We start from the raw sequence: 22995 nt of genomic DNA on the forward strand, positions 1-22995 counted from the left end.
TAAAACTGTCACTTTGAGTTTGACGAGAAGTGGGGTATATTCTCTCTCGAACATTCAATTAAATTTCGTTAAGAGAATAAGTAATTATAATCTCAAGGGACTAGAAATATTCATAAAACCTAAAATTAGAACAAACCTGAAGGATAAATGCACTTCAGTCAGAGGAGTAGGATTATGGAATGGTCTGGATTATGATTATAAAAATTTTGGTTCAATTAATTCATTTAAGAGAATGATAAAAGTTCATTTGTTAAAAAACTATGAATTTGTATAATTTGTTTTGTAGGAGTTACTGTTTGAGGAGTTGAATTTTCGTTTTTGTTTTATTTGATGTTATTTGATTATTACCATTTTTGAAATTGATATTATTATTATTATTTTTAAATAGGGGCAGATATAAGATTTTCTTCTTCTTCTGCTACCTTTCATTTTTTTTGTTTGATTTGCATTTTTTTTTTGTATGTGAATGTTTTGTTTTTAAAATGAAAATGAATAAACTGAATAAAAAAAAAAAAAAATGGCTTAGAACAAAACAACGAACTATTCTGAAGTGGCCTCCTGAGCCCTGATCCAAATCCTGTTGAACATCTGTCAAAGGATCTGAAACATCTAGAGAAAGAACCCTTCAAACCAGGGACAGATAGAGCGGTTTGTTCATGAGGAGTGGATCAAAATACCTGTGGACAGGTGCAGAATTCTCAGAGGGAGGGACAAAAATCATTTGATTGCAGTGATCGGCTCAAAAGGTTGTGAAAGAAAATAAAGGTAAAAGGTATTATACTTTTTGTGTCATTACTTTAGTTCTGTTGAACCAAAATTCAAAGCAATGTTTGAATTTCATCATTTAATTTTTAATTATTTTTTTTTTTACTTTTGCCAGTTTCAAGTTATTTCAGGGACCTTTGTGGGTTTATTCTTTCTTTAACAATAGGGTTCTAACAAATTTGTCCATGGCTGTAATTACTGTAGTATTTTGTGGATCTGCTAAAAAGTTTTGAGAAAACAGCTTTACAGGAGAATATTCTCCTTCATAAAAACCTGTGTTCCATCCCATCTGCTCATTCAGAGAGGCTGTTTGAAATATGTAACTTCTACACATACACACTCACAAACACACAACTGCAAATAGCTCTTTTCTGCTGCACCCACCTCTGAGTGTGACACAGGCTCATTTTCCAGTTCAGTGTCTTTGTTGAGGGAACAGCACAAAGCATGAAGTCTTCACCTCAGAATCATTACAAAGAAAATTGGACTGACTTTTAAACCAAAAACTTGCCAGATCCCAGCTAAATGACTGTCAAAGTACTTTTTCCCATAAAGTATTTAACACAGGTACCCAGTTCTCTCTATCCTTCTGCTACTGCTTGAGCATATTGAGATCATCCAACCAAGAAGGAGGGAGTGTGCTGATGTTTATCCCATGTTTCAAAAAAATCAGATCAATTTGATTATGTCTAAAAAAAAAAAAAAAAAAGATAGAAAGCATCTCAGCAATAATTAAATTGGAATACAACACACAAAGAGAAAAATCATACCGTGGGCATCACGGTAGTAGGCATGTGTGACACTCCGGAAACGCTCTTGGCCAGCAGTGTCCCAAATCTGAAAAGAAATTTTAAAAAAGAAGAAAGAACTTTTATGTGGTGAATGTATCTATGAAGTGCCACATAAAAACTGATTTACTAAAACCATATAATGAGAAAAAGCTCAGGGTGATGGCAGCTTAGGATTTGCAGCTACTGCAGGATGAAATGTACTGAAGCAAGAACTCTTCCCTAAAGAGGGTCACCTTTGAAAGAAAAAGAAAGTTATGGTTTAAAAATTAGATTCTATGGACAATATTACTAAGACATTTAGTCACATTTTAGCATAGTCATGGGAAGAAGAGGGTCCACCTTTTTTCAGTTTTTAGGTTTTAGGTATCAGGACATAAAAACGGATCTGGTCTGTATAAAGTCCTGCCTTGCTGCTTCACAGAATTTCAGAGGTTCAGTGGCAGCCAAAAGCTGCTGATCAAATGTACTGATGAAGTGATTATCGGCAGTGGAACCACCTCTGTAAAAGCAGGAGTTTTGTCAGTTTGCTGCTTCGGAGCGCAAAGGTGTGTTTTAACACAATATCAACGTAGAAAGACACCAGCAAGGATCTTAGAGAAGCAACTTTTGATGTCCATTGGTCGAGATCTGAACAGCTCTGTGAAGCATTCTGTATTCTTTTAACAATAGTCTGTCAATGTCTGGGAAGTGAGGTGAGCAGCTGCTGGGAGTCTTTGAAGGATACTGGTGTCCCATTCTGGTTTGATGTAGGGTTTTTGCTGTTCAACCTGACTCTTCTTTGCTGGATTTTTCATTTCATGTAGCAACATTTGATCGTGTTTTCAGTTGGTGAGAGGTCTGGACAACAGGCAGACCAGTTCAGTCACTGGACTTTTCTACTATGAAGCCCTGCGGTTGTAATAGATGTAGTATGTGGTTTAGCATTATCTAGCTGAAATATGCAAAGCCTTTGCCGAAAAATACGTTGTTGGGAGCAAATGTTTTTCTAAAACCATATATACAGTACATTTTTGGATTTTTGGTTCTTCCCAGATGTGCAAGCTACTAATATGCTGATAATAGGGTGAATGGTCCCTCTTCTCTTTAGTACAAAGGATAACAAGACCAAATCAAACCACTTAACACTATATTTTTGGTACCATTAACTTACATGCAATCATTAAAAAACTGGCACTTGTTTGGCTAGCTTTTAACCAAGCCTGGACAAAGACTTTTGCCTTTATCTCAACACTCTGTGCTCCCTGACTGATGTCACGGCTGTTAAGGTACTAACTACTGATAACTATTAGATAGAACATCACTTTAAAGTTGATTGGAATATCCCTTTAACACAGTGACTAATGAATAATCACAGATCAATAAAAATGAGAAAGATGGAGAGAAGGAGAGAACCTGGAGCTTGAATAACTGAGCTAGAAAACTTAAACAGAATCTAGTGTCACATCCACACCGTATTGTTTTTTGTCAATACCTGAAAGAGTATAGTTTCAGCTTGTTGTCCATACAAAAAATGTGTTTTAGGAGCCCCTAAACTTTTTTTTTTTTGGTAAATGAGTTCCAGAGTGAAAAAAAAGTCAATAAATGTCACACGTGCATTTTTGTGTCCAGCCAACATCCAATATTTAGACAATTATGTCACAGACCCACCTTTAATCTAACCTACAAAACTAAGTGTGACAGATGTAACAACTGCAGAATACATTGCTTGTATTTGTGCTGCAGACATCAGTTCATTTGCAATAATTTAATTAACAGACAAGGCTGATGAACAATAGCATTACTTTAATTAGAGTAGAGCAAAAAACATTACACAAAATAATTAAGACAAAACAAAGTTTAATCACTTCAATAACATGTTGACAATTTTTTTTAAATCCAGGCAGCAGAAAAACATCAAGAACACATTTTAAAAACAAGGGAGATGGCAATAGTTTTAAAAGACCAACACTTGTATTCAAAGAATTTTGGCTGATATGCTTTAAACATTGTAAGGAAATCCCTTCCTCGAGCTGCTCCTTGCTGGATTCTAGGCCTAAAAAAACATTCATTAAGCTGCATATTTGGCTTGTCACGACTCCCAGTCAACACTCACTGTCCTGTACTTTTGTGGTTTCCTAGTTTAATACGACACAAAGAAGAATTTCCATTTTGTTGTGAGTCCACAAAAATAAAAATGACTGGTTATCAAGTAATGCTTCATTGCAGGTTTTTGAAAGCTGAAATTTTAGATCTCAAGTTGTTTTTTCTTCTTCTTTCATCCGCCTCTCAAACCATTTGTGCAAAAATCTGGATTCCATGTCATTTTCTGTCAAGTCTGTCTAGACTTCCTGATGGCAAAATCAAAAAAGCTCACTGACTTTGAACGTGGTAGGATTGTTGAGCTGCGCGGCAGTGGCTTAGGAGGTAGGGGTTTGTCTTGTGATCGGAGGGTTGCTGGTTCGAACCCCCGCTCTGGCTGTCTCAGCCGTTGTGTCCTTGGGCAAGACACTTCACCCGCCTTGCCTACTGGTGGTGGTCAGAGGGCTCGGTGGCGCCGGTGTGATGGCAGCCTCACCTCTGTCAGCCCGCCCCAGGCAGCTGTGGCTACAATGTAGCTTACCTCTGCATCCATTAATTGCACCGATGAAGATAAAGACTTCTCACATGTGTTGGGACAGGAGATGAATAATGGGCCCAATGTGCAAATCTAAGGTGATCCCATGTGCTGATGACGGTGACACATCAAACTTGTCAGACATCTCCCTGAAGCTGTTTTGGTTGGTCATGTACCACAGGAAACTAAGGACCTTTTTTGACACAGGGATCGGTGCTAGACCTTGACAGTGTTCCTTACTTATACCTTTCTCCTGCAGCTGTATTAGTACGGACATAAACTGTGGCTTGGTGAGTCTGAAGTAACTGTTGTGATCCATGTTCAGCATAACTTCCACTGAGTCCTAGTCTTAAGGATTGTTGGCCATCTTGTTCACTGTGCAGTGGTTATCAGTAAGCTAAGTTACAAAGGTGTGGTAAGTTTAAGAACAAAGTAAATAATATGTGATGTATCATCTTTAAAAAACTATGTACTACTTATTATTGTGCTTTTATTTCTAATTTGGAGAGGTGTATTAAAGCCAAAAATACAATAAATAATGTGCAACACATTAATTTTACTGTTGTGCTATACATGACCACAAAGAGTATGTAAATAAGTCTTCACTTCTACACAAACAATTATGGTAAAAACAACAACACCGTCTGCAGCTTTCATCATCCTCTGACATATTTGTCAAGTGAACTGCATATCTGTTTTGTAACTTTTTAAACTCAGAGCAAAAAACGAAGACTTTACTGCGAGTGTCCATGTTTTTTCAGACTTTCTAAAACTGAAATATTATCAGTTCTGAGATGGCATCACTCCGACTTCCCAGTTCCGAGGTAAATGGAATGCATGATCCTTCTAAGCTCAGTAATTTGACAAAAAGTGTTTTCAGTCAGGCAGAGCAACCAGCTAACTGAATGACAGAGAAAATCTGAGGCCTTGTTAAATCACTGTTTGCACCTCATTAGCCTCTCACAGCAGGCTAAGAAGATGTATGGGAGGTAATTTACATCACAGGAAAATGTTGCCAGTGTTTTGTTACTCACTCAAATACCTTTTAAACAGCAATAAAATGTATTTAAAACCCAGACACGCTTAGCTTTATGTTTTGGATATTACCTGCAGTTTGACCTTGACAGTATTGACAGTCAGGACTTTATTCTGAAAGACAAAAGAAAATCCAATTTTACATACAATTAATTCTTTCAATTATGCTGTACATATATATCATGAAAAAACAAAAGAAACAAAAAAGCGAGAAGAAAGGAATAGCTATGTAAGAATCAATGCGTAAGGTTGGCTTTGTTAGCACATTTAGTGTAATAGGGGTTGGTCTTTGATGGAAATTTCTTTTTTTTTTTTTAATCACTACAATTTTGTCAACAAATAGTTCAATCTTCTTTTCCCCAAAGGCACACAAGACACTTTTGGTTGCTGTAACCTTTGTTTCAGAGAGTTGCGTCATTTACCAACACCATTGTCGCTAAGCCGTTTGCAGAACTCCAATGTCAACTCATGAGAACTGACTCTAATCAGCAGAGAGCAGAATTCATGTAATTTATCATCACATGAATTTATGACAGCAATGGATGATGGCTCAGTGTGTTTCCAGTAATTCCATTCTTCCAATAAATACCGACACTGACAAAACAAAAACAACCACCAGAAACAAGTACAAGGTTCTGCATATGAATTTGGAAATCAATGATACACTCTGACATCTCTAAAGAAAAGCAGGCATTCTACAGAATAAGAAAAAAACAAAACAAAACAAAAAAAACAGGTTATACAAACATGAAAGACAAAAATGACAATTTCAGAGCATGTTACTGAGTTTTCATTGAGAAAAGTATGCAGTGTTTTAGAGCTTCTCTGAGTAAAAGTGTTAAAAAGAAAGTAGAGTGTCACAAACTGCTGCTGGTTTTTCCAAATTCTATTTCATTGTCTTTATTGCTTTTAATTGTCATATTATGCGAGGGAACAATCTTTAATATACTCTATCATTTCTATTTAAATGGACCAATTTGCCTTTGTTGCCAATGATTTATCTTAATTTTTGGCTACTGGAGCTCAGTGACTTAATTCTACCACTGATTTGCCATAATGAGGATTAGCAGTTTTTTTTTGTTTGTTTGTTTGTTTGTTTTTTGTTAGTTTTGGTCCTGTCACGGTTAGCAAAAGGTAAGACCCAAGAATGCAGACCACACAAAGAGTCCAATAAATAGTTCCCACAAGTGTCGACCAGGAGAGATATTTCACCATGTTGGTGGGCAAGCACTCAACAGCGATGGCTGCAAAGCAAACTAAATGCATTTACTTACTCCTGACCAATTTGCAAGGGAAAGATATAAGCAGAAGATCACTACTGTTGGGATTGACCCATATGAGCTGATAAAAGAAGAAATGTCAGACAAGCTCTGTAGCTGTTGTCAAGACTCTAACCTTAACTGTAAAGACCAGTAGGGTTAATTCTGTTTATAACAATTTCGTTTATAAATGACATGCTTTTATTTTGATAACTTCCTCTGAAACCGGAAGTATGGTACGGTGATGTAACTTGACACAGGAAGTAGACGAAGATGAAACTTAATAGAGTTAACGGCAACACGGAGAAAGGATTACGGAACAGGTTGAAAGACAACTCAAGTTTAGCTTCAGTCGATAGGGGAACAAGGTTTGTAACTAATTTTATTATATTTGAGTTGTTTGAAATGTTCAATGTAATGAGCTATGCATACCAAAGGATGGAGAAAATGTTTCTAAGTATATTATTTGTTTTGTCTAGCTCTTATGTTGGTTGGTTGATGACACGGATGGCTTCAATAAATCAGTTAACCATCAGTACTGGCCTTCTTAATATCGACTGGACGCTACAGTAAGAGCTTGACCGGCGCCACATGCTGCACAACGTGGTTTCAACGTTCTATGGCAGGGGTGTCAAACCCAGTAACGCAAGGGGGCCAAAATTAAAAATTTGGTCCTGGCCAAGGGGCGATCATGATCAATATTTATTAAAAATTACATAAACTAACCTTGGTTTTAGATGTATTATGTCAAATCATTCATATAGAAATATCGATTACCTCCTCCCAGTTACAGATTATACAGAATTTAGAGCAAACATACTTTAATGAACACAGACAAATAGATCAAACTTCAAAAAGCACATCATTAGCTGTCATTTCTTATGCCTCATTCTGCTTTTAAATGATTTTTTTAACATTAAAACAGATTTTTTTTTAAAAAGCCATCAACAAAAACCTGATCATACAGAAATTAAAACTATATATTGTTGGCTTCTAAGTCACTGTCGAGGGAAAACTTCACTAATTAGGCTCAGTTTTTTAAAGCAAAATAAGAATCAGAGACTTGATCTGTCCCAGACTGGAGGGCCGGTTCTAATGAAATCTAAACGTTATCTTGGGGGCCGCATGAAATGTTACAAAGGGCCGGATCTGGCCCGCGGGCCTTGAGTTTGACACGTGTGTTCTACGGTAATACCCACTTCATCCAGCAGAGGGCAAATGTTGGTCAGAAAAACGGATTAAAAGGAGCTCAAAATGGAGGATTTACAGCCAGCATCTGTAAGTGAAGCAGTCTTAAATGAACAAATAGCAAGTTTACAGCAAGAAATTCAAGATTTAAAGGATTCTCTTCAAGATGAAACTGAGAATAGACAAGACATTAAAGATTCCCGCACATGCAAAGAACGAATGTTAAGTGAGCTTCAGGATAATGTTCAAAGCATGTCAGATTTGCCAAGACGTTCCGAAAGAGTTAAAACACCAACAGAAAAAATGATAATATATCAAAAGGAAGAAATGTGTAAAAAGTAAAAGAGACTGATGACTCTTTATGAACAATGGAAAATGCAGGTGCGCCAAACAAGAGAAAAGTTAAAATCAGATGTCGCACACAAAGAGATGTCAGCACTTGCAGACGTAATTGAACAAAAAAAAGATGATATATTTAAACTTTATTCAGAAATGAGAGTCCAAATGGCACCATCATCCGACCTAAGGAGAAAGGTTGATGCGTGCGAAGCCGTAACTTATGACATTGTGAGAATAATTCTGGAAAGAATAAGTGGTGTTGATGAAGATTTCGATGCAGAACATGAAAGAGCCCGTTTACGTAGACTCTTAGAGCATGACTACGCCCCATCCATATACGGCTCGACTGCGACATCAAACAACAGCCACCGATCCTCAGCTTCGCAACTCACCGCCAAACGAGCCGAAGCGGCGGCGGAATTGGCAGCGAAGGAGGCCAAATATGAAGTCATACTAGAGGAACAAAGACAAAGAGAATGGATGAAGACTCTAGAGGAAAAACACAAGAAACAAATGGCAGCTCAAAATTCAGAGTTGGAGCGCTTAAGAGCACAGAAAGAGGTGAAAGCAGCTCGAGCCAGGTTTGAAGCTTATGACAAAGAATTATCGCAGGTGGATGAAGTACGGTCAATAAAAGGCGAACAGATGAGCCCAAACTTCACATCCAAACAGCCTGCACCAGCACTCTCTTCCGTCCCAGGGCCAACAGCTCCCCCTAGTGTCACTAAGCTAGCACAAGCAGTGCAAGATAGCATAAAAATAAACAATCTTCACACACCAGAACCAATGGTGTTTAGTGGCGATCCCATAAACTTCACTGAATGGAAATCAACATTTATTTCACTGATTGATCAAAGGAACATCTCAGCAGCAGATAAACTGTATTATCTAAAAAGATATGTCACTGGTACAGCTCACATATGCCTGGAAGGGACCTTTAGAAACGACGAAGAGGCATGGGAACTGTGTGCAAAGGGTGGACTAAGGTTACACAAGTTTGTATCCAACAACGCTGACGTTCTGAACAGCATTCCAACTTCAGAGCATGCTACAGATATGAAAACAAAAAACTTGTCATTTAATGAAACTCAAACAGAAAGAGCACTTGGGATTTATTGGAATGTGGAAAGGGATTGCTTTACATTCAACATCACATTAAAAGACCAACCACCAACCAGGCGCAGCATTTTATCCACAGTTGCAGCAATATACGACCCCCTTGGATTTATAGCTCCTTATGTGCTCAATGGCAAAGAAATCCTCCAAGAAATGTGTCGCCAAGGAACAGATTGGGACGACCCAATACCGGCACTTCTCAGGCCTCGGTGGAAGTGCTGGAAAGGAGATCTACACAATCTGGGAAAACTGCAGATAAACAGGTGTTACGTTCCATCAGACTTTGGAGAAGTGGTGAAAAGGGAATTGCATCACTTTTCTGATGCTAGCACCGCAGGGTACGAACAATGTTCTTATCTCAGACTCATAAACAAAAACAAAGATGTTCATTGTGTCTTCATCATGGGCAAAGCACGCATCGCACCTACAAAGGTCACCACAATCCCAAGGTTGGAACTTACCGCAGCTGCAGTTTCAGTCACTGTGAGCAACATGTTAAAAGAGGAACTCATCTATGACAATGTTGAAGAGTTCTTTTGGACAGACTCAAAGGTAACTCTGGGATACATCAACAACGAGGCAAGGCGTTTCCACACGTTTGTTGCTAATAGAGTGCAAAAGATTCGCAACAATACCTCACCACAACAATGGTTTCATGTACCTACCAACGAAAACCCAGCAGACATGGCATCCAGAGGCACTTCAATAAATGAACTGCTTTCATCCAACTGGCTCACAGGCCCTCCGTTTCTTTGGGAGAAGGAAATACAATACCCAACAAAGGAAACAATTGAACTCCCAATAGGAGACCCGGAAGTGAGAAAGGTGCAAACACTAAGTACACAGACTATCGATCATGCAAGCCTTAGTGACCGCCTCACAAAGTTTTCATCCTGGCCCCAAGCAGTTAGTGCAGTAGCACGTCTCAGACGATACCTGCTCAAAGACAAATCAAACTCACTCACCACTGTGACTGAACGACAAAATGCAGAAACTGTGATTATAAGAGATCTTCAAAGACAAGTGTATCACAACAAAATAGATACATTAAACAAAGGCAAACAACTACCAAAAAACAATAAGATGCACAATTTGGATGTTTTCTTAGACAAAGACAACGTGCTCAAGGTGGGAGGAAGGCTGCAGCATTCATCTCTTCCCAGGTCATTTAAACATCCAACAATTATTCCCAGTGAGCATCACATTGCAAACTGTCATGAAAGAGTCAATCATCAAGGAAAGGGCTTCACGATGAACGAGTGGCTATTGGATCCCAAGGTTAAGTCAGAAGGTTGCTTCCTACATTTGTCAGTGTGTGTTTTGCTGTAGACAAAGGAGACCTGTGGAGGAGCACAAATGAGAGATCTGCCTACAGAGAGACTTGAACACTCGCCACCCTTCACATACTGTGGCATGGATGTCTTCGGCCCATTCCTCACTAAACAAGCACGGAAAGAACAAAAGGTATGGCCTCCTTTTCACGTGCATCTATTCACGTGCAGTTCATGTTGAAATGTTAGAGGACCTATCAACGGACACTTTTATAAATGGACTCAGATGCTTCATTGCTTTGAGAGGCTCAGTCAGACAAATAAAATGTGATCATGGTACTAACTTCGTAGATGCCAGAAACGAGTTGAACGCTGCACAAAATGAAATGGACACTAATAAACTGACAGCCTTCTTAGCAGAAAAACAATAAGACTTCATTCTAAACACACCTCATGCTAGTCACGCAGGTGGAGTATGGGAGCGACAAATACGGACTGTGAGAAATGTTCTGAATGCAACACTGGCTCTCGCACCAGGTCGACTCACAGATTCTTTACTCAGAACCACCGATGACTGGGAGGAGAGAGTGACGTAGTTGGTCAGCAAAGGGTTTAGGCGTGAGGAAAGGTCCAGGGACAGGAAGAAGGTCAGAGCCAAGTAATCCGGGAGTAGCAGCCAAAACCAAAAGTGCACAAACCAGAAGGCGAGATCCAGGATGGAGAAGCAGGGTTGGTTTCCATGAGTCAGAGTTCGTGGAGGTTTCTGGCTGGGAGTAGGCAAAAGACGATGGTCGAGACACAGGCAAGGGTTCGTGGTCAAGAAGGCAAGCACGGACTTTGGATAAACGCTGGACATCTACTAGGTTGAACCGTTCAATAATCTGGCAAGGAGTGAGTGTAGGCTTTGAGCTTTAATAGTGGCTGTGACAGGTGAAGCAGATGACTGTGATTACTGTGGCCTGGAATGCAAGGGCATGGCATGAAGCTTTAATGCTGTGGAAAGTTACTGAAGATAGGCAAGACTGAGAGCAGAAGGCGTGGCAGGAACAGAGGAAGCTGTGACAATCAAGGGACTTTTCTTCAACTTTAGACAGTTTTTGTATACAGAAACATAGTAACTTCCTCAATAATAGTAAAGAACAGAAAATAGATATTGTCTGTTGTTCTTGTTGAATTCCTTTAACCTGTTCTTCATCAGATTCCTCCATTTCAAACCATAACCTAATTTCATTCTATATTCATTTGCCACAATACAAAACCAACCAGTCTTGTTCTAAGCAATTTTGTAACATCAAAAATATCAATTTATCTGTTTTTTTTTTTAGTTTGTTCGTTTTTCTGATAAAGTCAAAGATCTGTTAACACAGATAATCTAATCTTCAATTGGATTGTGTGATCTCCTAGCCACCTTTGCTCTTCTAAAAACACAAACAACTTATTTTTATGCACTCTTCTCTCTTGTATACAACAGCTCTTCAGTTAGAAATAAAGAGTCAATGCAAGGCTGTCGTGAACTAGGGTGACGGAGGTGAACCCTGAGCGCTGACTCATATTGTAAAATAAACTAATTTATTTAGAAATAAAAGGCAAACCAAAACAAAGGCTGACGTGGCAGCAAAACCTAAACTAAATACAAAAACATAAACTAACTTAAAACATGAACAGACCTGAGACAAGAGAAGAACCAAACGGAGCATGGGAGACGACGAGGCACAAGCAACGGGAAGAACAGCACATCAGGGAGGCAAAGTATAACAATGAATCAGGAGAGAGGTAGAGAATATGACCGGGTTTTAAAGGCAGGATAACGACGGGAAGTGAACACAGGTGAGTGATTACAATTGTAGGCAGGTGGAGATGGACGTGGCAGGAAAACCAGAGACTGACTGAGGAGAAGTGAGTGTAGCAGGAAACAGACACGAGGAACAAGAACTGAACTAAGACAAGGACAAACAGGAATCAAATAATCAAAAACAGAAAACAATAAAACCAAACCTAAAGGAGACCAGAACACAAATATCAAACACAGGGGAACAAACAAAACCAAATCCTAACAAAGGCATGCTTCTATAAAAGTGGGCTTGTTGTTCTCAAAGATATAGATGAGAATTACATGCTGCAATATAGAACTGTTCTTTTTTCTACAAAATCTCAACATTATTCTAACTTAATCTGGTCTCAGGAAGGAAATACTCAGGCCTTTATTTCTACTTCAAGACCACCTGATGCTCTTTCACTTCACCAGTCTTCAGTGTAATAGTTCTATGTCCTTCTTCAAAACCGAGACTGAAAATATTCAACAGCTTCGCTCCTCCTCTGACATACAGTACATAATCGTGCTCTATAACCACATATCTCTGATCTCTCTTCCCTTTTATTATCCACTGTCAGCTCCTGTCAGTGAAATATTTTACCTTATTTAAAAAGTTCCAAATCTATCATGGTTTGGGGTTTTTATTGTGTTTTAGTTTGCTTTTCCTGGTCTTGAGTATGTAAATCCCTCTTTACCTGCTTTTCAGTTTATGTATCAAAGTTTTGAATGATCCTGTTTGTTTTTCCTGCCAGTAATTCTGTTTTTATGTTACTTGTTAAGCCTGGAAGTTAAGTTTTTGTTTCTTCCATGCCCACAGACTTGCTCCTCTGTATTCCTTGTCACACACACACTTGTCAACTATTCATAATCATCCCAGCTGCATTCACTCACCAATCAATCCTCCCAGAAGATAAAAGTTCCTTGTTTTGAAAGTCATGCTCTGTCAGATCCTCATGCATTATACTCTTAGTCTGCCTGGCCTGGTTTTCTCTTCTGCAATTGTAGGAGCCATTTCTTTATTTTTGTTAATTCTTTAAATTTAGTTTATTGATTTGTTTATTTTCTGGTGAATTTCTAATTTTTGCTTAATCTTAGTTGTTTAGAATAAATTTGTAGTTTATTCATTTGTTTAGTTTATATATTGATTTTGTTTGGGATATGGGTATTTCACATAAATACATAGACTTTAGGCACATTAGGGGTCATATGGTTTTTTTTACCAGTCAATCAATCAGTCAATCATGAGCAGGTGAAACTATCAGTTAGGTGAACCAGCAAGGAAAGCAGGAGAGGCAGACGAGATGCTGGGAAAAATGTATCATTTTGTTTGCCTGCAAAACTTGGAATAAACCCAAAATGGAACTGCAATCTTTTGGACCTTTTTGGACCTTTTTGTACTGCGTAAAACCACAAACCAACATGCACTAAGTGATTATTTGAATTATCGTTTGATCACTCAAGTTTAGGTTTTTATGGACAAATAGTCACTACAGCAATCATAGATTTTGTATCGATTTAAGGTCACTTGGATTAAACCTGCCTGCTGCTCTGTACACTTGGATCCAAATCAACAGAAACCAACAATCAAATGTTACAGAGTCCTCTGCTTGTCAGCTAAGCTGAGTCTCTATTCATTTAGTTGAAGCCTGTCTTCTATTTCTCTCTTCATACCTAAACTTATTTACGCTTCTTTAACTTTTGTTCAATGTCTCTCAAAACTCCTTTAATAACTCCAGTTCTGGTGCATAACTAGTGCAAACGCCAAACGATCTAAACTTCAGACTCAACTCTGTTGCCATTTACTTCTAATTTTTTTAAAAGGAGCCCCACAGATTCATAATCATTTTAATACCAATAACATTACTTAACCCAATGTCTGTAAAATTTAGTTTTGTAGCCATTTATGTGCACACTAGGATGAATAAGTTGGGTTGACTCCAGAAATTAATCAGATGGAGATGTACAACATCTACATCTGAAGCAGCTTATATTAATAAAGTGAAGTGAAGTGAGATTTATTTATATAGCACTTTTAAGCAACAAGGCGATCCGAAGTGCTTTCCAACAGAAACAAAAACAAAATGAAACACAAAAAAATAAAAGAAAAATACAACAATCATGTATTCTAAATGAATCATGTATAATCTAAATGAAACATAGGATAATCTAAACAGAATCACTAAAACAGACATATCTAAGCATGAGCTGAGACAGTCAAATAATCTAAACATGAAATACAATGAAGCACAAAAAAGGAGAACACATCAATCATGTATATTCTAAAAGAATCACGTATAATCTAAATTGAATATAAACACAATGAAACACGAAAAGATCAATCATGTCTAATCTAAATGGAATATAGGATAATCTAAAAACCAGACATGAGCAAAATAGTAGCTAAACTAAACAGATTTAAACATGACTAAATGTACAGAACTAAACTAAGTGTACAGGAAGATAAAAACATGAGAAAGCTAAACTAAACAGTACCGAATTTCTAAATAGTACCAGTGGCCCGCTAAAAACAGCCAATTTAATAATTACTAAGATGGAGAAAGAAGGAAGAGAGGGGAGGGGAAAAAAAAGCAGGTATGAGTATGAGAATGTGTGTATGTTTCCAGACGGTAGAAAGGCGGTGTTTGTGTGTGTGTGTGTGTGTGTGTGTGTGTGTGGCCATGTATTTGATACATTGTGAGGACAATTTTCCTAACATATACTACCTTGTGAGGACCAACTGCTGTTGTGATTATAAAGTTATCTAATAACTTAATAGCATTTAAACACATCTGCCAAAATAGTCATTTCAAAAATGAGGAAAACTAAAAAGGCAAAATTCAAGGGTGAAACCAAAAATGTTTTTGCTTGAAAAATTAAATTTTTTTTTTCAGAGAATCAATTTTTGAAATCCCTGAATGAAAATACATCTAATCAATTTAATTTACCCTTCTACGAAATGTGTTTTTTACTTTTAATCAGCAGAACGTAGTGTTTGGTTAATTGAGGCAGATTTATACTCTATGAGAAATCTGCTCTCATTGACATACACTATTATGTCAAAAGTATTCGCTCCCCCATCCAAATAATTGAATTCAGATGTTCCAATCCCTTCTATGACCACAGATGTATACAATCAAGCACCTAGGCATACAGATTGCGTCTACAAACATTTGTGAAAGTATGGGTCACTTTCAGGAGCTCAGTGAACTCCTGTGTCGTACTGTTGCCACCTGTGCAATAAGTCCAATCATGAAATGTCCTCACTACTGAATATTCCACAGTTAACTGTTAGTGGTATTTTAACAAAGTGGAAGTGATTGAGAACAACAGCAACTCTGCCAATGAAGTGGTAGGCCACTTAAACGACTGAGTGGGCTCAGCAGATGCTGAGGTGCACAGTGCACAGAGGTCGCCAACATTCTGTAGAGTCAAGAGCTACAGACCTCCACACTTCATGTGGCGTTCAGATCAGCTCAAGAACGGTGCAAAGAGAGCTTCATGGAAATTTCCACGGCCGAGCAGCTGCATCCAAGCCTTACATCAACGAGTGCAATGCAAAGCGTTGGATGCAGTCTCTTAACGCACGCCGGCTCTGGACTCTGGAGATGGGTTCTCTGGAGTGACGTGTATGACATTTCTCTGTCTGGCAATCCGATGGACGAGTTTGGGGTTGGCAGTTGCCAGGAGAACTGTACTTGTCTGACTGCATTGTACCAAGTGTAATGTTTGGTGAGGAGGGAATTATAGTGTGGGGTTGTTTATCATAAGTTGAGCTTGGCCGATAAGTTCCAGTGAAAGGAACTCTTCATGCTTCATCATACCAAGACTTTTTGGACAGTTTCATGCTCCCAACTTTAAGGGGAACAGTCTGGGATGGCCCCTTTCTATTCCAACATGACTGTGCACCAGTGCACAAAGCAAGGTCCATAAACACATGGATGAGTAAGTTGTGGAAGAACTTGACTGGCCTGCACAGAGTCCTGAACTCAACCTGATAGGACATATTGTGGAATTTTCTTTAACAAAGAGGACAACGAAGAGTTTTGTCTTAGGATAATTTATTTAAGCTATATAGCTGAGAATCACTGAGCTGAGGTGAGTCAGCAGAGTGAGTCTGAAGCATTACAGATAGCTCCTCCTTCTTATACCATTGTAGGATGAGGAGGAGTCGGGTGGAACAGAAGGGTCAGATAGCTGACCAAAAGGGAAGGTAAATAAAGAACACATCCTTTATAGGCTTGTAGGCACATACTGGTAAATTTCCATACAGTCAGGAGGGGTCAGGGGGAAACAAAGGGACCAGATAACACATACATCCAGGCACCCTATAGGGATAAGAATAAAGGCATTCCTTACTAAACTAAATCATGGTGGTCACATGCAGCAAGAATCACTGAAACAGTATTTTTCCCATTACAGACACCTTTGGGATGAAAAAGGGTAGAGACTGTGAGCTAGGCCTTCTTGTCCAACATCAGTGTCTGACCTCACAAATGTGCTTTAGGAAGAATGGTCAAAAATTACAAGAAACAAACTCCTAAACCTGTGGCAAGCTTTTCTAGAAGAGCTGAAGCGGTTATAGCTGCAAAATGTGGGCCAACATCATATTAAACCCTACAGATTAAGAATCGTATGTCACTCAGGTTTATGTGTGAAGGGAGACTAGCGAATACTTTTGGCACTATAGTATATAATTAGATGAAGCGCATTGTAACAATATTTAATAAAATGCTCTGATGATTGTGATTTAAAAAATTTAAATAAAGCTTTGACTTCTTTATGAAACTCTACCATAACATTTTTCACGCAAAGGTTTATAATATCAATAGCCCTCTTTCAGATGAGTGAGTTGGTGGTTCTTAGGGTGTTTGTGTGTGACTGATTCCATAAAACTTTTGGAAGATAGTTAAGGATTGAGCAGGCCAGAAAGTTACATATGAATTGTTTATCTTCACAACTCATTTTGTAATAATCACTGAAGTAGTTAATTACACCAACAGAGGCTGAACACAATCATAAAACTTACAGTAATAAAATAAGATTAGTTTGATTAACAAGTCAGCAGTCAAGCACAAGTTGTCAAAAAATTTAACTTCACAGAAGACTCCAAGGAACTCCAAGAATCTCAAACTGATTTGTCTGAACATAATGCTAAAAAATATGTAATCCACATCAGAGCCAATTCTATACCTTGAGGCATTAGTGGAACAAATCTGAGCCAGGCCAGGGGCAGGGCAAATGACCAGGCCCTTTATACCCAAATAAATAATAAAGCTCATGATAACATCATTTTACAACATATACGTGTCCGCAACAGCAGGGCTTACAAGCTTCAGCACCACGGAGAGCGACTATGTCATTCTGAAGTCCATCAAATGGACATGTAGTATAACATACCAAGAGAACAACAAAAACTTTAGACTACATGGTCACTAATGATAAAACACAAATTCAAAGCAGTTCAGCACCATGGAAAGCGATCAGATCATTGACACCCACTTTATCCATTTCAACTCAGAGCCTGTATCAGTAGCTATAAAGTTTAGTAAAATTGGCACAGTGGCCCACTCGTTCACAAACAATTTCAATATGAAGTACTTTAGGCCTACTCACCACCATTTGAAGGGCATACAACGAGCCTTGCACTCTGCAAACTCGTCCCAGATGCATAATGTATAGTAGCCGGGCTACTATACAATTTACAATCACCAAAAGTACAACTCACACATTATTAGTAATTGTTAGAATTGCTACCTGTAATTAACTTGGCTCCCTGGCTGTAACATCAGTAGTACATTGTGGTCACTACATCCAACTGATACTGACATTGTCTTTGAACACATATCCTTTGTATTTGTAAAGACCTGTCATAAACCAAGGTTGTCATGAAGAGCGGTACAGAAAATCAGACTGAAGCCAGCATAAAGGTAAGTGGTTTTATTTACACTATGTACAAGTGAATTCAACGACGGTGATCAGGGAAATCTGAAACGGTAGGAAGGGAAACCAGGTGAGTCTCGGGTACAGATTGAGGATGAGATTAAATCCAGTTCAGTAATGTTCTTTTCTGTTTGCTTACAGGTTCGTCGAGTGAAGGAGGCTCGAGAGGATGACGTCCGAATGAGTGAGTTCCAGGAGGAGGTTCCAGCTTCAGCGACAGGTAAGTTTCCACAGGTAAGTGACCCAAACAGTTTAATATTCACAAAGGTTGGGCGCTGAGATTCCTGAGACACAAAAAGGGCGAGAGCAAGGCAAAGGTTTGTATTTCACAAAGAGTCACTTGATGCTCCAGTGTCGATCTGGATCCAGTCACAGGCTTAAATGCAGGAACCCCTCATTAGCAAAACGAGGCACAGCTGTGGAGGAAGAGTGCTCTATCTCAATGTCAGCAGGTGGAGACAGAGCAACTCCAGATCCTCACAAGACCAAATCTATACATGTAGATGTTTGTTTCAACAACTGTTCGTATGTAATTGAGTAGGATTACTTTATAACTTGTTCTAATCCACATGCATTTGCTACATTTAAAAGTTGCCTCTTCAACTGACAATTCATTGAAAACCAGTTTATATTAAAATAACCCATAAAATAGGTCTCAATTCCTGAATCACACACATTATCAATCATTTGACATAGTTCATTGAGATGATCAATATTTGCACCAGGTGGTCTATAACAACATCCCACTAGCAGTGGCTTAATATATAGAAAATGCATCTGTAACCAGAGTACCTCCACACTATTAGACATTAGGTCCTTCCTGAGGTTTACTGGTAAATGGTTCTGAATATATAAAGTCCCCCCCCCCATGTCCATTTCTATCATTTCTATAAAATATTATAGCCTTGAACACTGACTTCATTATCTGAAAAAGTAAAATCGAGATGGGTTTCGATCACTGCTAAAATATGATTATTTTTAACTAATAAATTTGTTATTTCTACAAGTTTGTTTCTCAAACTGCAAACATTCAAGTGAGCAAGTTTGAACCATTTCTTTGGTAGTTGTAAATGCATAGATAGTCACAAAAGACAGGCCTATTATCAATGTGACTATACAGTTGAATGTTTCTTCCTAGTTCGATATTGTGTTGCCAACATTTCTTGATTGAGAAAAGATATGGATAAGAGATCAGTTTGTCATAGCAGAGAGAGGCCATCTTACCTCTCTCACAAAAATTCAAATCATGACAGCCACGTCAGCCTTTTCTTTAAAGGAAAAATTACTTCAGTCTGTTTTGTCTGCCTGCATCTTGTTTACAACAATCTGCTAATGTTACAGAATGAACCAGCTCGAAACAAAACCAAGCAGGCAGATTAAGTTTCTGTCCCGAGAGGCAGAGAAGAACCACAAAGAGACAGAGGCTCCAAAAGGAGAAGGAGAGAAGATCCCCGTTTTGGGAAATCCACTGAGTTCCACAGCTCCAGCGGCTGCAACAAGCTCCACATCTCCAGTGACTAAAGCATCTCCTGGGTCTCAAGAGCAGGTTCCACAGACTCTAGTCTCTGCCCCTTACTCATCTCCACAGTCCCCAGTATCAGCTTCTGTCTCGGATCCCTCTGAATTCTATGCTCACCTGAAAGCCTCCGAGATTCCCCCCGCCGAACTTCTGGACATGTCTACTCAGATCCATAAACTGCTTTCCTTAGCTGGAAAAAATCCAGACCCATGACAACCTCATCACCTGCATCCTCATCGGGAAAATTCTCTTTTCCTGACCTGGATTTTTTAATATCCCAGAATTCATTAAATTTCACACAGAAATACAGCTTTTAAAAAAGGACAATTAATCACTTCAATGCTCCTAAAGATTCTCAGCCATCTACACCTCTAGTTTCCCACATGTCTGCTCACCTGGCCGAGTTATATGCTGCCACTTTCTGAGTCTCCATCGCCTGCCACAGCACCTTCAGCTCCTGCCAAAGAGCCTCCAGTCTCCAGTGTCCCCAGTGCCACCTTCAGGGTCCCGAGTGCTGCTTTTAACCTGTCCTGTGCCGGCCTCAGCACTCTTCATGTCCCCAATGGCTGCAGCTTTCCCAGCCTCACCTCCAGTCATCTCCAACCCATGAGCTTCAGTCAGCCCCAACTCCTCAGACTTCAGCTCACCCCAGTCACCCAGCAGCTCCCTCCGTCTCCAGAGGCTGCAGTCCCCTCTGTCTCTTCAGTGGCTGTTGTTTCATCTGCCAAGCTTTCTGGCCTGAACCCATCTGGCCTCACAGATGTCGTCATCATGGGAAGGCTGGTCCTCAACTCCTGCTGCAGTGCCAACCTTAGCTCCTCTCCAGCCGCCATCAGTTGCCCAGCTTTCTGAGCCCCCATTGACTCAGCTCTTTAAGCCTTCAGAGCATTAGGCCCCTTTAGCATCACCCAAACCTGCAGAGTAATCATCGGAGCTTCCATCTGCAGCTTCTGTGATGGAAAATAATTTTACACTAAACACTCAGACAGTACTAAATTTAACTCTGTGAGTTTAATTACCAGTAGATTTTACTGCAATATGACAGTTAAGTTTATTTACAGGTAACCAAGCCAGCATTACCCTCTCTTCTAAATACAGTGACTGTGACTTAGTAAGAACCAGGAGCACATTGTGTTCTGTCACAACAAGCACTGAAGTACATGGTCAGCACTCAGCCTCTGGTATCCAGCAGCACTTACGCTGGTTAACCATTTCATGGACCAGCCTAACAAGAGAAATGACTATTTGCTTTTTGTTTTGGAGCCAAACAGCTGGAGGTTGATGGTCATTTCATACAACCCCAGTTCAATTAAAATGTAAATAAAAACAGAATGCAATGATCAAAAGGACAGGGCTGAAAGTCAATATGCTTGTGATCTTTTAGGCTCTCATGGACCACTGCATTTAAAAAATGGGTTTCATTTTGTTCTGGACATCACTACATTGTTTACATTGTTTGTGAAAGTGTTCCTGAACCTCAGTTCACCACACCATCCAGTGCTGGTTAAAGCTCTATCATGCAAAGAAGAAGCCAGATACAAACACCTTTCAGACACACTGTCATCTTTTCTGGACTGAGACAAAGTGGCAAACTGTTCTGTGGCAAACACACCACGCCATCCGTACTAAAGAGGAGAGGGATCGACCAACCTGTTATCAGGACACAGTGCAGAAGCCTGCCTCAGTCAAAACATTCTTGCAATTTTGACTGGTCTTAAAAAATTGCATTTTGCACTATTGGATCTTAAGACGGTTCTAAGTAGAGCTTCACAATGTTAAAGGAAAAAATCAGTGCAAGAGACAAGAACTTTTGAGCAGGGAATTTTCTGCAAACTGCATTTACACTCAATCATGATTTTTTCAGCTGATCAAAAGTTTAAGACCATAGCTCAAAAAAACCCTAAAACCCCCCAAAACAGAAATCAAAGTGTCAAAAAAAAGGACTCAGTAATGAGTAGCTCCACCNGACAATGAACCAGCAACTAGTGGAAGAAATGACCGGGTATTTGAGTACTGAGGATAACGAGGTGAGTGGGAACAGGTGGAGTGATTACAGAGTCGGGACAGGTGTAGATGGGCGTGGTTAACAGGCAAGTGAGTGACTGGGGAAGGGTGAAATGCAACATGAACATGAGACAAAACAAAAAGCAAAATACAACAGAATCGAAACAAAACAAAAACCCAAACTAAAGAATAAAAATAAAACATAAACAAAACCCATAGAAAAACCAAATCACCACACCATAGTCTTTAAAAGCCAAAAGCTGTGCAAAAATCTGGATTCCATGTCACATGGTAGGATTGTTGACCTCCATAAGCAAGGCCTCTTACGCTGTTTGAGTGTAAATTCAGTTTGAAGAAAATTCCCTGCTCAAAAGTTCTTGTCTCTTGCACTGATTTTTTTCTTTAACATTGTGAAGCTCTACTTAGAACCTTCTTAAGATCCAATAGTGTAAAATGCAAATTCTTGCAATTTTTTGACCGGTCTTAAGATTTTGATCAGGAGTGTATTTCAGCAAGACAATACCAAACCACACACTTCATAACTGAGTTTGAGTGCTGAACTAGGCTGCCTGTAAATATCTTTCATCATGACATCATTTACAACACCAAGATTGGAGAGTAGTTAGAAACACACTTAAGCACTACTAAGCATTCCATCACCTCAGTTGTGTACAAAATGTGCTACTATCTGGCGCATTTTAAAAACCAACAAACCTGCATCAGCAATTAAAACGTATCTGGTATGCTACTGTCAAAACCAAATAAAATAAATAAAATGTTTGCACTCACCAAAACGGCCGTGTCCCCCAAAACACTTATTTCAACACAAAATCCATTCTGGGACAGGTTAGCTAGCTCGGGGTCGGCCGTCCTCCTCTAACTTTTCCTCCTCTGCTTTTCTCTCTGTCTCCTGAACTGCCCCCCCTCTCTGCCCTGCTTTCTTTTTCGAAGCCTCTTTTCACATATTTTCCAAAAATTTAAGGAATATGGATCTGATCAGCTGGTTTCTCAACACAATTGATACAATTTTCTTGACTGGGTGAAGGAGAGTCCAGTCTCGGGATATGTCTCGCTGGGTATACAGTGGATTCCTGGCAGGAGTGGACGACTGTGTACCTACCGATGTGGAGGTTCCTTATATATTTGGGTTTTTGATAACAGGATTTCTGCTCTTTGGACCAGGCAGTTACCTGCATTATCGTCAAATTCATTGATGGGTTCACGGATCGACCAGCACTCAGACTGTAAACAGGAGCGAAATTGCAAACTACTCCGAACTGGCTGATATTCCATCATCAAAGACAATGGCCTCTGGACTAAATGCAATTTCTGGACTCAGAATATGGAAAAGGTTAAAATCTT

The 22995-nt window shown here is 39.2% G+C and overlaps 1 protein-coding gene across 3 annotated transcripts in view; it reads right to left on the reverse strand.

The window, feature by feature from the left end:
* LOC108249935 (ras-related protein Rab-26) overlaps positions 1-22995 on the reverse strand; it is a 115349-nt gene that overhangs the window by 62700 nt on the left and 29654 nt on the right. For 2 of the 3 annotated variants that reach the window (XM_017439606.3, XM_025002377.2), the window contains exons 3-4: positions 5257-5298; positions 1536-1602 (exon numbers count right to left, since the gene is read on the reverse strand). In XM_017439606.3, coding sequence (XP_017295095.1) covers positions 1536-1602; positions 5257-5298 — 109 coding nt within the window. The remainder of the gene's footprint in view (positions 1-1535; positions 1603-5256; positions 5299-22995) is intronic. The other variant, XM_025002376.2, reaches the window with a different exon arrangement.

Source organism: Kryptolebias marmoratus, linkage group LG2 (assembly GCF_001649575.2).
Source record: "Kryptolebias marmoratus isolate JLee-2015 linkage group LG2, ASM164957v2, whole genome shotgun sequence".
In the NCBI taxonomy this organism is placed as follows: Eukaryota; Metazoa; Chordata; class Actinopteri; order Cyprinodontiformes; family Rivulidae; genus Kryptolebias; species Kryptolebias marmoratus.